Source organism: Halichoerus grypus, chromosome 15 (assembly GCF_964656455.1).
Source record: "Halichoerus grypus chromosome 15, mHalGry1.hap1.1, whole genome shotgun sequence".
In the NCBI taxonomy this organism is placed as follows: domain Eukaryota; kingdom Metazoa; phylum Chordata; class Mammalia; order Carnivora; family Phocidae; genus Halichoerus; species Halichoerus grypus.
The window spans coordinates 52,479,065-52,495,308 of NC_135726.1; the positions used below are offsets into that span (position 1 = coordinate 52,479,065).

The following is a 16,244-nucleotide window of genomic DNA, read 5'->3' on the forward strand; positions in this document are numbered from 1 at the left end:
GAGGAGACCAGACAGGAAGTGTGCTGAGGAGTTTCCAGAAGTGTTCCCTTGCTCATGAGGAAATATAGGAGGCGTTCCTTCCCTGCTTCTGCACTTGGCCAGGCGAGACGGAGGCTGCCAGGTGCTCCCACCATCTTGCAGTCATGAGGGGACGACCAGCAGTATGAAAGCCGGCCCAGACCCGTGTGACTTCACAGTCCAGCTTGACCGACCCAGAACTGCCCTGTTGACCTTCCCAAGCTGCTGGACTCCTGTTTAAGCCAGCTGAGTTGGGAGTTCTGAGTTGCAGGTGAAATCATCCTCACTCAATACGGATGAATGGGAAGAAATTCAAAGACTGCACCCTGAAATGTTGCCATCAACTTAGAGCTCACCAGTTTAGCTGGGCAACCCGTGGAAGGGCTCCATCCCTCTGACCTCACCACCTCCCAACCTCCCAGAGGCCTCACCTCCTAACACCGTGGCACTGGGGGGGGGGGGGGGGAATAGGTGTGTTAACATCCCAGTTTTGAGGAAACACACATATTCAGTCTGTAGTGGTCAGGGGTCCTGTTTCTTCGCATCCCTAGCAGCCAGCCCACTGCCCTTCTTGTTCACCACTGGCCCCTTCCGTGGGCTGTGCAGGGCTGGGGCCGTGGAGCGCACCACTGTAACTCTGAATGCAGACACTGGCCCAAAGCAGGGGCCCGGGAACCGTGGGAGGCAGGTGCCAACGGCTAAGTAAAGTGTAGGCTGTTTGGAGGCGCCAATCCCCCAGCGTCATCACGAATGTCACCCAGGGGCCGGCCACCGAGAACAGATCCAGGTTTTGTCATTCCTGGGGAGAGGGATGGTGGGGGCAGCACGGAGAGGCAAGACTGCAGGAGTTTTAAAATAACTGCATCCTTTAATGGCAGTAATACAATTATTGGATTAAGAGACCACAGGAGAAAGGGCAGGTGACATTTCTGGAAGACAGATAAGGAGTACAAAAAGGGGGCTGGGACAGTCATGCGATGATCATTGTAAAAATACAGTACGTTATATACATATTTGCACCATCAACTCTCAACTCTTAAGTAGTATTTACACTTTTGTTACAATCCTGGTTAGAGAACATTTTGTTTTTAAAAGCTTGGCCTGATGGCAAATGAAAATTTCGGGGGAATTCATAGTCCCATGAGGTTCTTAGGCTGAATATTCCGACAGGAGGGTTCCAGCTTCTATTTCATCCACAGATTTCGGTTTTAAAAAAGTATTTAATTTTGCTTTTACAAAAGAAAATTCTCAGAGGGAGGAAAAAAAAACAAACAAACCCATAGCCACACTGTGTATTCTTACTTATTTTTACAAATACCAAGGGCTACAGCCCTTCGCTTCAAGGCCAACACTGGTGGCTGAAGAAAAATCTCACTAATGATTGTTTAAAAACAACAAAAACAAAAAAGACAGAGACAAACCAAACCAACCTGATCACGGCGCACTGACCCTGTGGGCTGCCTTCTCCCGCCCTAGCTTCTGGCCCCAAACTCAACGACTTTTTTCTTTTTTTCCAGGGAGAGGGGTTTGGTATAGGAGCCTCATTCACCTCCCACCCCAAGGAGGTGGGAGGGGAAACCCTTTGGCTGGGTCATCAGGTTTCCTCATTATTAGCAAGGAATAGGTGGGGGCCTTAAGCAAGGCAGGTGGGGTGAATGGGATGAGAAGAAAAAGGCAAGAGACTGCCAGCATGTGCTTACACACAGGTGGGAAGGACCCCCGAGCCATGGGCTGGTCTCCCCAGGCCACCTCCACAGGGTGGGCCTTCTCTGGACCTCAGCCAGGGTCCTGAGGCAGGTGGGGGGAGCCCAGTGCAGACGTCTCTGCTCCCATCCCGGCTCAGCCGGAGGAGGGGAGCACGATGCAGGTTTCTGGTTCCGCACCCTCCACCTGCAAGCGGGGTTCCTGCTGGGCCCTCTCCTGGAGAGGGCCCGGCAGTCCCCACCCTGCCCTGGCTAGTCTCCTGCCCTTTCCTCAAGCCCCCAAAATCCAACACTGTGACATACCTCTGAACCCATGCACCTGTCAGCTGAGAAGAAAACCGCACACACCAAAACCACGGGCCCTAAGTTAGACACGGTGCAAGGAGGTTCAAAGCAAGCAGAGAGCATAAACACTTTGCCAAGAACCACCTGGGGCTCTGTCGGGAGCCTGGTGGAGTGGCCACGCCACGGATCCTTGAGCTATCCCCTAAGGGGCTGGGACCAGCACACTGGGTGCTCTGGCTCCTGAGGACCAGGAAAGACCCCCCAGCCTGAAGGGAGGAGGCGTGGCCACGGCGGGACGGGACAGGGGCTAATACTGACGGAAAACACGCGGAGGCTGCCTCCTGGAGGCAGCTTTTGGGGTATGCCGCCCCACACCAGCCCTGCCACCTCCAGGTCCATCTCTCACCCTGGAGTCTTCTGATGTGGGCGGAGGGTGTGGGTCTGAGGACGAACTCTGGACGGAGGGCGGCAGGGAGGCCAGTGTGCGAATCCAGAGACAGGAGCAGATGGGGCTCTGCTTCTCCCGGCCCAGGCAGCTTCCGATGGCTCTCTGCCTTTCTTTCAAATTGTCTCCTTCCTTCGGTCTCTGAAGCAGGTCGTCAGGGCCTGCCCCCTGCAGAAGTGATGGGGTTCTAGAAACACTTGGACCTGCTTCCATGCAGGGCCTGACCACTGTCTCGGCTTCATCTCTCCTCGCTCATGTGGGGTGAGCAGCGTTCAGTGCCTTCGGATACCTACTGTTCCCTTTGTCCTCGGGGGTGGGCAGGGGGCGGAGGAGGGGCCAAGCTTTGCCCAGAAAACCCACCGGACCCCCAGCCACCAGACTGGGGCTCCAGCCTTTAGAGAGTCCCTGATAACTGAGCCTGGCCAGAGGAAGTGCCAGCTGGGGCTGAGGCCCAGGGGACTCGCAACTGTTCACGTGCAGGAGGTTTTCTTGGCGGGAGCCTGGGAGCCCTGCAGCACTGACCAGAACGGACTGAAAATGGTTATATACAATTTATACGTTGTAACGAAAGTACTATTAAAAAAGAGAAAAAGAGAAAGAGAGAGAAGAGAGAGAGAGACACATGGAGAGAGAAAACAAAATAAGGAAAAAAAAAAAAAAAAACACCCAGAGCCCCCCTCCCCCCAAGTTCCCAACTCTGGTTGCTGCCCTTAAATATTGCCCTGGGAAGGGTGGGGTGCAGGGAGCACTTGACTCCAGCTTAACACTACTGGCAAAAGGGGGAGGCAGTGGGGTCAAAGCCTTTAAAAACATCTTTCAGGGACCCCGCGTCCTGCTCGCCCTCGCGGGCTGGGCTGTTGCCGGCAAATGGGCTCCCAGAGCCCGTCTTGGGCGTCTGTTTCACAGTCCCAAAGAGGGTGGGCACGGGCAGGTTGTGCACGCCAGGCTGGGGCAAGGCGCCCTCTGGTGGCGGGGCGCCCGGGGTAGCGGTGGGGGCCGCTGCGACCTTGGGCCGGGGCCGGTTGTAACTGTTGTATCTGTCTGTGGCTGTGGCGGCGGCCCCATCCGCAGAGGACTTCGCGGATTCCGGCTGTTCCAGGGCGGACTTGCGGACGAATGGGGGCTCCTTGGCCTTGGCGGCTGAGCTCTTGCCATTGCCCTCGGGGCCCTTGGGCTGGGCGCCCACGTCGGCGGCCGGCTCTGCAGTTTTGCCACCTGCGTTGGGAGTCCTGGGGTCGTAGAGGCTGATGCCACTCAGCACGCTGCTCTGCCCACTCCCGCTGCCCTGGCCCAGCCCGCCGGCAGCCAGCACTCGGGGGTCATAGGGGGCCGTGGCTGGTGGGGAGGACTCCCCGCTGGGGCTGCCGGCTGGAGAGGACGCTTCGGTGGGGCCGGGCTTGGCAGCCCGGGAGGAGGCAGCGGAGTCTGCTGGTTTCTGAAGCCGAGGGTCGGTAGGTGCCTTCCGCACCCGTGGGTCACTGGGCTTGTCGCTGGAGCCAGGGGCCGCTGAGGGGCCCGTGGCATTGACCGTCTTAAGGATGCGAGAGAGGAGCTCAAAGTCAGGCAGGTTGGAGCCAGATGCGCCGGGCTCTGTGGAGGTGCCCAGGCGCTGTCGGGGGTTGGGGGGCCCCGTGGCAGTGGCACGGTGCAGCCTGGGATCCAGGGTGGGCATGGACTGCAGGGCCGCAGGGACAGGGGGCACCGCGTCCTGCTTGGGGATGGGCAGGGGGATCAGGTCCTCGGGGTTCCACAGCACAGTGCGGGCGAAGCTTGGCTTGCTCAGGGTCACATCTTTCTTGATGTGGCTGAACTGCTGCAGCTGTGATCTCGGGTCCCGCAGCGGGTGCCCAGGGAGAGGGTCCAGGGGAATGGTCATGGCCTTCTCCCGCAGGGCGCGCTCCCCTTCCTCCTCTTCTGTAGGGGGTGGTCCAGACCCCTTGGAGCCGCTGGGGCCTGCAGGGCTGGAATGAAGGCTGCCTTCAGGTTTGGCGGTGGGCAGGGAGCGGGCCAGCCGAGGGTCGGAGGGCCCTGTGTCTCCTGGGCCAGACCCGCTGGAAGCCTCGGCGTGGCGGGTGAGTCTGGGGTCCCGGCTGAGGCGAGGGTCAGCCAGCCGGCTTCCTGTGGGGTGTCCTTTTTGGAGGCGGGGATCCCCCAGCCCACTGTTGCTCAGGTCCCCGACGGAAGCCTGGGGTCTGCTAGACGTCTGCTGTCTCAAGGTCTTAAGGATGGAAGTGACGCTGTTCCCACCCTCATCCTCATCACTCGAGTACCAGTTTCCAGTGTCACCTAAGAAAGAACAGAGAAGCAGAGGAACATGAGTGACCATCTGCCACTAGCCCTCTTGGACCCCCACAGCAGCCTGCTGGGTGAATGGCTCCTCTGCCTCTTACCTCGGAGAACCTCAGTTTCCCCTCCCTCCGCGGGCTGCCATGAACGGCCACTGAGCTCACGTGGGCTGAGCTGCCGGGCCTGGCAAGTCACCGGCTAATGTTTCTAGACCTTTCCCCGTGTGCCAGCACTGCTCTAAGTGCTTTGTCTTACTCTCACGACCACCCGGGAGGCAGTGTTGTTATCATGCCCGTTTGACAGACGAGAAAGCGGAGGTGTGGACAGCACCATGAGATGGGGGGCAGAGCAGGGACTGAGCTCAGGGTCCTAGCCCAGGGCTCTGCCACCTCGTCCTCACCCCCTGTGGCCTGAGGTCCCACCATGGCAGGCCCAGCTCTGGGCACCTGGGAGCAGCTACCACGGACTCCGCTCTCACTGCGCTCGGGGCTCCCAGACACTGGCCCCCAGGCCCCTCGCAGCGTTACCATGTCCCGGGGAAGGGCAGTCACCGGCTGGGAAGAGGCGGAGCCGGGTGGGCCGACTCAGAAACTGGCCGAAGTCCAACCTTCTAGGCAGGTGAAACCAGAGCCACCAAGGGAGGGCGCTGTCCCCTCTTCCCACTGTCCCCACCTGCTCCAGGGCTCCTACAAGGGCCACCCGTGGCCTCCAGCTCCTGGTTCTAGACACCATTTGTCCGCCCCATTTCCTCCTGGGCTGGATGCCATCAGATCCACTGTGTGGCACCGAGCGACCTGGCAGCTGGGACTGTTGATTATTACTGGTTTATGTCAGCGACTAGCTGTCATCTGCTGACTTCCTGAGAACATGGTCTAGGGAAAGGGGAGCTGTGAGCATCTCCTTTGAGCCTCCTCTGTAAGGGCGCAGAAGGGAAATCCTGCTGGCTGCTGTCTCCTCCAGGGACCAGCCCACCTCCCTCCTCTATGGGATCAGGATCTCTCTTGACCCCCAAAGACACCGAAGGGCAGCCCTGACTTCCAATTTTCTCACGGACAAGCAATGCAGCAGCCCCAGCCTGGCTTCATGGCCCTGGGCAAGGGTCCTCCCTGGCCACAGGCTCCTTTCCGACACAAAACCCCACCTAGGCATTCCCCACCTCTCCACTGCACAGTGGCCTGGGGGGGCCTGTGCCTGTCAGGGGAAGCCCCTGCCCCTGGGGAGGACACATGCCTTCCTCATTCTCCCGGTCCTGCTTGCTGCTCTCAGCCAGCCTCCTCGCTCTCTCCTCCTCCTCCTGCTGCTTCTGCTGGATCCTCAGGTACAGGGCCCTCTGGGCTGAGGGCAGGAAGTCGGGGACACCGGCGCCCGGCTTCGGCCGGCCTGGGGGCCCTCCCTCAGAGAAGCTGTCGGGCTCCAGAGGGTGCTCGGGGAAGAGGTGCTCCCCAGGCTCCCCCGGCAGCTCTTCGTAGTGCCCGTAGTCCTCTGTGGCAGGGAAGAACCGAGGGTTCATGTCGGGAAGGGCCTCACGGCGCCAACTCCAACCCCCCTGTGTGCCCTTCACTGGTGAACCACCCCCCAGTGGTGATGGGTGACGATGTGCAGCCCGTCCCTTCCTACCCTCCCCAGGACGGTCCCCACAGAAAGCCCAACAGAAGGGAACGGAGTGGCCAATGAGGGTATCCCCACCCAGGATGCAACCACTGAAAATGGGGTTCACAGCACGATTTAGTGATGTGGGCAAATGCTCATGAAGTGAAAACAGGACGCAACGTCATACAGATGTTTATAAAATGCAAAGAAAAGGCTTTGAAGACAGACAGAAAACAGTCCCTCTAGGAATGAGATTCGGGAGAGAGGGCTGAAGCATCTTTCACTTTTGACCCCACATGCTTCTGATTTCTTCTCATTACTGGCAATGAGCGTTCATTTTACGGTTTCTTTGAAATAACCAGAAAAGAAAAACACTGCATCTCATAGTGAGCTCATAATATGAGCTCAACCACGGTGAACTGACTTATAAACAGAAGGAAATAACCAAACTGTGGCTATGGCCACACGTCTAGCCAGAGGCTCCTGGCTGATTCCTTCTCCTCCCTCCTTTACGGGTTCCCAAGCTCCGCACCCGTTCCTGAGCATGCTGCTGCATTTAAAGGCGGGGGGCGGGGGGGCGCTCCTCCTACACGGCGTCTAGGAAGCACAAGGCTGAAGGGTCTGCCTTCACTCCTGAGGGCGGGCAGGTGCCTGGCATCAGCTGCTGACCTCCCCAAACTCCACCCACATCCAAGCCAAGGTCGGGGAGCAACACTGCCGCACGTGGAGACTGCGCGCGCGCGCGCGTTGAGACAGACGATATCTGGTCGGCGCTGCCCCCCCCCCCACAGGATGTTCTGCAGTGAGGAAATGCTCTGCATCTGCACCGTGCGACTCGGCCACCACTATCCTCCATGGGGCTACTGCGCGTCTGAAGGTGGCCAGTGTCGTAATTTAAGTTAAGGAGTGAAAATGATTTGTCAGTATTTCATCCACGAAGCACGTAAAGCGGAAAGTGAAAGGTCACCTCCTCCTAGCCCCTGAACTTCAGGGACACGTGAACTTGGTGAGCAAGCCTCCGCTATGCGGCGCCCCAGCGCAGAGCTCCGCAGCTCCGCGAACCACGGCCCCAGGCCCCCCTGCACGGCCCAGAGCATATCCCTCGAAGGCTGCACGACTGTGAACACAGTAAAAACCACTGAGCGATCCTGATACGGGAATTAGAGCCAATTACTCTAGACATGCCTACTGTTAACAGCTTCACGGACTTGCTTTTCCTCCACACCCAGACCTTTTTCCATGTACATTTTACATACATTTAGGAAAGACAGGGGGACCATGGGAACCACGGCACCCCCTCTCACACAGCCTGCCTTCCTCACTTGAGAACATGTCACCTCTGTCTCTAAAGCTCCTGCTCCTTGCCCCAAACACCTGCTCTCATGGCGCCGACACCACCCAGACGCCACCCACTCCCAGGTAGTCTCCCTGAAGCCCCTCCAGATTTCCACACGGCTGTCAAATGGGAGTCTTTTGCTTAACAGGGCGGCCAGAGCAGGGGTGCTCCCCAGCCAACTGCAACCTGCCTCTCCCCGGCAGGACTTCCCGGCAAGGGGACGGCGGGAGCCTCCACCCAGTGACTCTGCCCCATCTGCTCCTTCCCACCTTAGGACGCGTGTACGAGAACCCTGGCCCCCGGCGCCATCTCCACACCACGAAGCCCGGCCCTGCTTCCTCCTGCCCCGTCGCAGCCGCCTCTGCCCAGAAGGCTCCACAGCGCCCCAGAAGCTTCCTGAATCCACTGCAGCCCACTATCCGTCACCCTCGAATGCCTCTGCCTGTACCCTACCATTCTTCCCACGAGGCCACCTCGCCGGGGCTGTCCAAGTCCCACGCAGGGACTTCTCTCCCCCGCCTTCCCTCTCCAAGCCACACAGCCGCCTCTGCTCTTCTCACCTGAGCCGCCGGGCGGGGGGCTCTGCACCTTGGCCTCCTCGCCTTCACAGCCCTTCTCAAGGGGCCCTCTGCTGACTGTCCCCCCGCGATACCGACCCTCTGCCACAAACACTCCGCCGGACGTTCTCGAGAAATGATCAATGCTGAAACGAGCTTACGCGCTCACTTATGCGTTTCCGTCTGGCTCCCTCAACTACAGTGTGGCTGAGGCGAGGCCCACAGCAGCCCCGGGGCAGCGCCCCCCTGCCCCCAAGGCTGCACAGGACCTCCCCGGCTGCGGCACGGTCGGCCGACCACCCTGACCGGCACATGTCTGAGTCGTTACCAACACACGTTCTTGTTTGAATAAGGAAGGAAGGAAAGAAGGAAGGAAGACGGTCAGTCGGGACAGAACAAGCAGAGGCACAAGGCCGACACCGGCAGCTCCAAGCCGAGAACCGTCTGGAAGGAGGCCGCTCTGGAGAGGGTGCTTCCGCCTCAGAGCCCAGCACCACTCTACACCCGCCCCTCTGACTTCCCATGGTCCCGATTCCAGGCGCACCCAGCAAAATGTGTAAGACGTTAAATAAATTACACCGATAATATCACGAGACTCCTTTCAACATCAACAGGGTAGTGAACCCCCCGTCACTGAAAACGTGCAACCACTCACAGGACAGAGATGGAGTTGGATTCATGCGCTGAAAAGACTCGGACAGAGGAGAAAACCCAAGTTTTCCCTACATTCCCCAGTGCCACCGCAGTGGCCCCCCAGCCCCCCAACCCCGGCCTGCGTACCTGCGTCCCCGATGAGTCCCGGCTCCATCTCCATGCCCTCCTGCTGCTGGTAAAAGTTTTCATAGAAGTTCTGGGATGGCGGGATGGGGGGCATCATTCCAGAATGTGGGGAGTCTCCAGGACCATAGGGCATCATTGGGGGGCCACCGGGTCCCATGGGCGGGCCAGGGTTCATGCCAGGGCCCATCGGCATGTCGGGGTGCATGTCGGGGTGCATGTCCGGGTGCATGTCGGGATGCATGTCGGGATGCATGTCAGGATGCATTGGGCCCCCCATTGGCCCCGGGGGGCCCATATTGGGCCCAGGGCCCATTGGCCCTGGGGGTCCTCCGGGTCCAGGGAACCTAGGAGGAAGAAATGGTGCCCATGAGAAGGGCTGCAGAGCAAGAATGGCGGCCATGCCGTTGAGGAGACACGGACGTGTCCACGTGGTTGGTCCCTGAGGGCTCCAGACCAGGCTCACAGTGACAGGCCCCCGGCACAGGGGAGCCTGGCTAAGGCCAGAGCCACTCCAGCAGCCTGACTCTGGGGGCCCAGGGCACTCACCTCACGCCCAACTTCTCAGCCAGCTGGCCCGTGGGCCGCACCACGATCTCAAACAAGGAGGGGATCTTCTTGTTGTACATGTCCTGCTGCTGCTGCAGCTGCTGGGGCGACAGTGGCTCGTGCACTGGCATGGGCATCTGGGGGGGCCCGGGGGGCGGGGGCGGGGGTGGGGGCGGGGGCGGGGGGCCGCCCTGCATGGGCCTGCCATTGGGAGAAGTCGGGGCCGGGGGGCCGGGGGGCCGAGGAGGGGTGGGCAGGAGGCCCACGCCTGGGGGTGGCTTGGGCAGGGGGTTGATGCCCTGCTTCTTCAGTTCCTCCACTTCCTTCTCGTCCTCGGCGCCCGCTTCTGCATCGTCAGCCAACATCTGCGGGGGAGAACAGAGGGAGAGAGAGGATCGGGAGGAGTCAGGGAAGGCGCTTCCCACGTGGGGAGCCGAATTTTCTGAGGAAAACCCAAAAACACAAGGACCCTGGGGCCCTCACAAGCATAAAGTCAAGGAGCACAAAGCCTCTTTGGCACAAAAATCATCATCCCACGCCGCTGCCGCATCCACTCTGTGACCCTCTGGCAGGGGGGCCACTCCTGTTTGCAGCAAAACACACACAACACAAAAAGTATAGTTTTCCCCTTTTAAGCAGTTCAATGGTATTAAGTACAGTCATGAAGTTACACAACCACCACCTGGACCTAGTTCCAGAACTTTCCCATCACCCCAAAAGAAGGCCCCATACCCGTTAGCCGTCACTCCCCCCCAGGCCCTGGCAACCACTCATCTGCTTGCCATCTCCACGGTCTGCCTATTCTGGACAGTTCACGCAAGCAGCAGCATACGCCGTGCGGCCTTTTGTGACTGGCTTCTTTCCCTCAGCACGCTTGCCAGGTTTACACACGCTGTAGCGTGTTGTTGCCTATTTCCCGGCTGACTAATATGCCACTGTCCTGTTTGGATTGTAAGGGCCTCTCACTATACTTGTAATCAGACCCCGAATCCCTACCCTGAGCCGCAGGGCCCGACAGCAGGGCTGGATGTCTGGAGAGGACAGGGCTGCACCCCTCGGCTTCTTTTGCTTCCATGACGCCCCGGACTCCTCGACCCTGAGGACCCAGCCCCATGCCAGGCCCACGGACAGCTGAGCTCTCTCCCCTGCGGCGCCCGGGCTGGGACCAGCTTTCTTCCTGGGTGTCTTTCCCTCTATTCCTAACGGTGGCTCTGTGTCCCCCAAATGGTGGGATCTCTTACTAAAGGTCAACTCAGTGTGACTGTCCTGATCTCCTGTGTTCACTGCTGGAATACCATCAGCACCCTTCAAAGCACTGCCCGAGCTCTGTAAGATTTTATATGTAGCTGTGTTCCAGTTGATTCCTGGTTCACCCAATGGCTATCAACTCTGTAAGGGCAGGACTATTTCATGCCTGGGGCCCAGCACGGAGCAGGGTACAGGGTAGATGAACTATTTGAGCAGAATGTCTCACCAATTAGGATCCCGTCCAGAAAAGTTAACACAGCAGTCTTGACTGCTTTTCTTGGAAGGACTGCTTGCAACCTTGGTCTGGGCCTGGTGTCTGGGAACCTGGATTTTGGGGGGAGGGGCCCCCTACTATTCCCTGACTAATAAGAGGTGCTCACTGTGCCTAAACTGTTTATACAAACAATGCGCTTTCTGCTGAAACACACCACATCTCCTTCTGGGATTCTGGAATTTTGGTCCATGCCAGGCAGGCACCACCGTGGGCACTGACCGAGCCTCCATCACGCACCCCCAGTCGAGGACATTCCCCAAGTGCTGTCACAACCTGAGGAGTCAAGCACGGCCCTCGTGACTGCACGGGGTGAAGACTCTTGGAAGATGGTGCCTGGTTTCTCCAGCCTTTGCCCATGGTGGCTACCCGCTTGGTCCCAGGCCATCGAACTAGGCCTGGGTCATCTTAGGGACCTCAGCACAGACACCTTGGTGCATCCTAAGCTGGGGCTTGGAGATGTCCCACCCCAGCATCTCAGCCTCGGCACTACACAAGACCACACCCTGCTCTGCACCCAGGGTGGCGGGAGTGCAGGTGGCGGGAGCAGGGCCTCTAGGAGGGCGTCAGGCGGGTCCCGGCTTTTGTCTCCCCTCACCGTCAGGAACAGTATCTGCACCCGGGGATAGCAGGGTCCGAGAGTGCTAGAATACTTGGACAACCGATCAACAGAAACCTTTGTCCCTTAGAGCCCTGCTACTCCAGGTGCAGTCTGCGTGTGACCCAGGAGCACAGAGGCACCTACTGAACTGGAAGCACATTTAACACGTGCCCAGAGCTGTGTGGGAGACACGGCGGAACCAGCAGTGTCTTTCAGCACTGCTCTCAGTGGGGAGCCAAGCAGGCGCAGGCCCCGTGTGCTTCACTGCCCCCATGTTCTGCTCGCTTCCTGCCCAGCGAACTGGCCCCTCAGCCCCTTCTGGTTCCTCACCCGAGCATGCAGCTGCTGCCGGGACCGACACCCTTGTTCAGCACGTGCTTCTCTCACTCTTTACTTCCCGTCACTCACCCTAGGGGCCGGCCAGGGGTCATCTCCTCACCGAGCCTCTGAAAGTCAACCTGTCAGAGTGCCTCTGGGCTCCCTGCACGTTCCCGCCAGCGCCCCAATCCTAGCGCATAATCAGGATCTGCCGGGGTACTGGATTCATCTCCTCACCACTGCGTCCGCAATGCCCAGGACAGTGCTCGGCAGAAGCTAGGCACTGCCGCACATTTGCTGGATCAGCGAGCAAAGATGACAAACAAATGCATCCCCCTCTGCATTCCCTGGACTCCAGAGAATGGCTCTCCCTCGTTAACATCAGGACAGAGGAGGATGGGACAGGTGAGGGGGTCGGGGCGCCTGGGGGCACAAAGAGTCAAGGCTTTGGCTAGCCTGGCTCTGCTATTTGGTGTTCTTCTCAAGTGGGGGAAGGGGTCTCCCCTGCACACCGCCTCGCCTTGGCCTCCCCCTCCCAGGCCCCGAGGACCCACCCACCCTCAAGCCTTCAGTTACTGCCAGGTGCGAGTGGAGGCGACCAGACCCATCTATCTGTGAAGCCGCTCTGCCCTGTCACGCTTCAGTCCACGTGCCTTCTCCTCCTCCACCGGCCATAAGAGGGGGGTCTTGTGAATGATGGCCCCTCTACTTACCGAGCCCCAACCAGGATCAGGGTCCCACTCCCACACACTGTTCCCAAGCTACTACCTGGACCTCCTGAGTGCCTCACCTGCCCTCCACGCCCTCACCCTCCATCCTGGGCCCTGCTGCCTCTGGCCGGGACTCTGCCCCTGCCTCCCCAGGTAGTCTCTAGTCTCTCCCACCACTCTCTGCGCACCGACAGAGCAAACATCAATCACAAACAAAGCCACGCCTCTGCACCACTAGATCCTTCCATCAACAGCAACTCGATGCCCTCAGGTAGAAGACAAAACCTAACAAGGTTATACTTCATTAAACAGGAACAACCTTGACCACAACTTCCTCCCCTGCTGTGGAGGGGGCGGCAGCTCTGGCCACTGAAAGGGCCACACTCGCTTCGCCTCCCAAGCTCACACCCAGAAGGCCCTGCTCCATCCCGCCTGCCAGTGTGGCCTCCTCTGCTGCCCTAGGGCGGCTCTTCCTTCAGGGGGCCTCCTGACACCTGCCCCTGCTGGCCTCCGAGACCAGGCCTGCCTGTCGTGACCACGCTTCTCTGTACCACGCGCCAGCCGGAAACACCCCAGCCAACGTCCCTTTCCTCTTTAGACCAACCAGCCCCGGGAGCGAGGCTATGGCGACGTGTTCGCTGCGGTTTGCCAGCACCGGACGGTGCTCAGCACACACCGGGCACTTAACGAATGCACGATTAACGGGACGGACCGGAGCTCTCGCCCACGGGCTGCTCTCGGTAAGGGTGCTGCCGCCACCCGGTGAGCGGGCCTCCCCCAAGCTCTGACCTCCGCGGGCCCTGCCCACGCCCGGCAGGAGTCTCCGCGCACAGCCTGCTGGCCAGAGCGAGGACACGCCCCCACCCCCAGGACTTCGCTTCCCTCGTCCCTCGCTCAGACCCCAGCTCAGGACCCAGACCGGCTCCCCGAGCTCACCTCTTTACCCACCTCCTCCCACCCTGGGCCACGCGTGTCGCTGTGAGAGCAGAGACTGACCCGCATTTAAGGTCAAGACAGTGACACATGAAACACATTAAAACAACATTCCCACCAGAAAAGCTGAACCCAAACTGTCTGTGCAGCCCTTGCCCAGAGGCTCGGAGAGGGGCACGTCTGCTCCAGACCTCCTGTTAATCCGTTCCCAGGCCTCTCCACCCGCGAGGACAAGCGCTCCCTGTTCCCTCTCATCAGATGAGACAACCAGGGCCCTCCTCTACCAGGACAGATCCTGACTGATGCCCAAAGTTTCCAAAAGTCAAGGCGACCTCTCAACAGAAAAGGACTGTCAACGCCTGCAGACACGCAAAGGCGCGTGAGCCAAGACTCATCAGGCCAAAGAAATCCGTTTGTATCAGTTGGCTAAAAATCCTGTTTCTGCCCTAAACTGGAAACAATCCAGATCTTCTTCAGCTGGTAACTAGACAAACTTAGATCATCCACACAACAGAGTACTACTCAGCAGCAAACAGCTACGAACTATTCTCAACAACGTGAATTCTAAATGCATTATGGCAAGTGAAAAAAACCAGACTCCGAAGATTACATACACACATGTATGTTTAAAAGCTACATACTGTAGGGCCGCCTGGGTGGCTCAGACGGTTAAGCGTCTGCCTTCACCTCAGGTCATGGTCCCAAGGTCCCGGGATCGAGCCCTGCATCGGGCTCCTTACTCAGTGGGGAGCCTGCCGCTCCCTCTGCTTGTGCTCACTTTCTCTCTCTCTGACAAATAAAAAAATAAAATCTTGGGGCGCCTGGGTGGCTCAGTTGGTTAAGCGACTGCCTTCGGCTCAGGTCATGATCCTGGAGTCCCTGGATCGAGTCCCGCATGGGCTCCCTGCTCGGCGGGGAGCCTGCTTCTCCCTCTGACCCTCCCCCCTCTCATGTGCTCTCTCTCTCTCTCATTCTCTCTGTCTCAAATAAATAAATAAAATCTTTAAAAAAAAAAAAAAAAAATCTTAAAAAAAAAGGCTATATACTGTATAAACCTACTCAGAGAACATTCTTGAAAATGCAAACTATAGGGACAGAAAACGGGTCAGTGGTTGCGGAGGCTAGAGAATGGGGAGGCGTTGACTCAATAGGGGCACAGTTTTGGGGGTGATGGAGGAGTGAATTTCCTCTATCTAGATGTTGGGGCACCTACAAGACTCTGTTTGTCAAGCTCACAGAACTTTACGTTAAACGGGGATTTTACTAGATACAAACCATACCTTGACAAACCTGACTATAAAAAAGAGAAGTATAAGGAAAGATTTAAGAGTAAAGAACCAAAATGTGTGCAACTGACTCTCAAAGTTCAAGGGCACACGCATATGTAAAATAAAATGAGAGGACGTGACAAAGCAAATACAGCAAATTGCTAACAGATGACTCTGGGTGGAGAAGCAAACACGCTTCCAAACCTAGAATGGATGGCTGGAAACCAACGTGTGCACAGACAGAAATGTCTCCGCAAAGTGGGAAAACAGAGCTGAAGGAAGGAAGGAAGGAAGAAGAGACAGACTTTTCGGGAGAGGATGGCCGAGGCCCAGGGGTCAGTGGCATCACAGCCTGCACCCGGGGGCCGCCCCGAAGCCCCAGGCCCCAGCCCTGGCCGACAAGCTGCAGCATGAGCGCTGACCGGATGCCTTCATCAGGGTTAACCTAGGTCCTTCTCAGAATGTATCCTCCGTTTCCCTTTCTGACCACCGAGATTCAATTCCGGTATGGTTTTCTTCCAGGTTCAACACTCATTTTTCACCTACTGAGATTTGCTTTTAGATCGGGGAGGATACTGATGCTTTAAAAACATTTGTAACTGGAAGCTGAAATGTGCCATCCTGGTTTGCTTCGGGTTTTTACAAGGGCGTCTAGAGCTGGGCTGACCAAGGTGGTGGTCACTGGCCACGTGTGGCTACTGACGCTCGAAATGCAGCCAGTCCAAACTGATATGGGCTCTAAGTAGAAAATAAGCACCAGATTCCAAAAACATGGTAGCAAAAATAATAGTAATAATAATAACACAAAATGTCTTAACTTTCATTACTTGCTGAAATAATACTTTGAATACGAATATACCAGATTAAATCACATATACTGTTTGAACTTAATTTCACTGGTTTCTTTCTACTTTAACGAAGCTACTAAAAAATTTAAATCACATACGGGCCTTGGCTGTGTTCCTACCTGGACGGCACCGGTTTTGAACGCCAACTCTAAACCTCCAGCAGGGGGCAGTGCTCAGCCAGCTACTGTTCGGCTCTCCACGTGAGAAAGGAAGCCACCAATCTTCCCCTCTACCCTGTCAGATCACCAGACTCTAGAGATCTACTAGATAGGAAACCCTATTCCTAGGGTACTAAGTTCCCCAGAGGGCCTGGTAAGAGAATGTTTCCCACCGCACTGCAAATGAGCAGCAGGTCTTTTCTCACTCTGCCTGTGCAAGGCTTCCCCCTGACCCCCAGGGTGGCCTGGGCCACAGCTGTAACAGGGCAGTCACTGACGGACTCCTGAAACTGCCCCACGTGCTACTCATAGACTCAATCCTTGCCATTCTCAAAACACCGGC

General features: G+C 57.7%; 1 protein-coding gene across 7 annotated transcripts in view; it reads right to left on the reverse strand.

The window, feature by feature from the left end:
- Nucleotides 1-866: 866 nt before the first annotated feature.
- ZC3H4 (zinc finger CCCH-type containing 4) overlaps nt 867-16,244 on the reverse strand; it is a 42,108-nt gene continuing 26,730 nt past the window's right edge. For 6 of the 7 annotated variants that reach the window (XM_078062739.1, XM_036114029.2, XM_036114032.2 and 3 more), the window contains 4 exons: nt 9,547-9,911; nt 9,001-9,344; nt 5,968-6,219; nt 867-4,737 (listed from right to left, as the gene is read on the reverse strand). In XM_078062739.1, coding sequence (XP_077918865.1) covers nt 3,218-4,737; nt 5,968-6,219; nt 9,001-9,344; nt 9,547-9,911 — 2,481 coding nt within the window. In that variant the 3' untranslated portion in view covers nt 867-3,217. The remainder of the gene's footprint in view (nt 4,738-5,967; nt 6,220-9,000; nt 9,345-9,546; nt 9,912-16,244) is intronic. The other variant, XM_036114035.2, reaches the window with a different exon arrangement.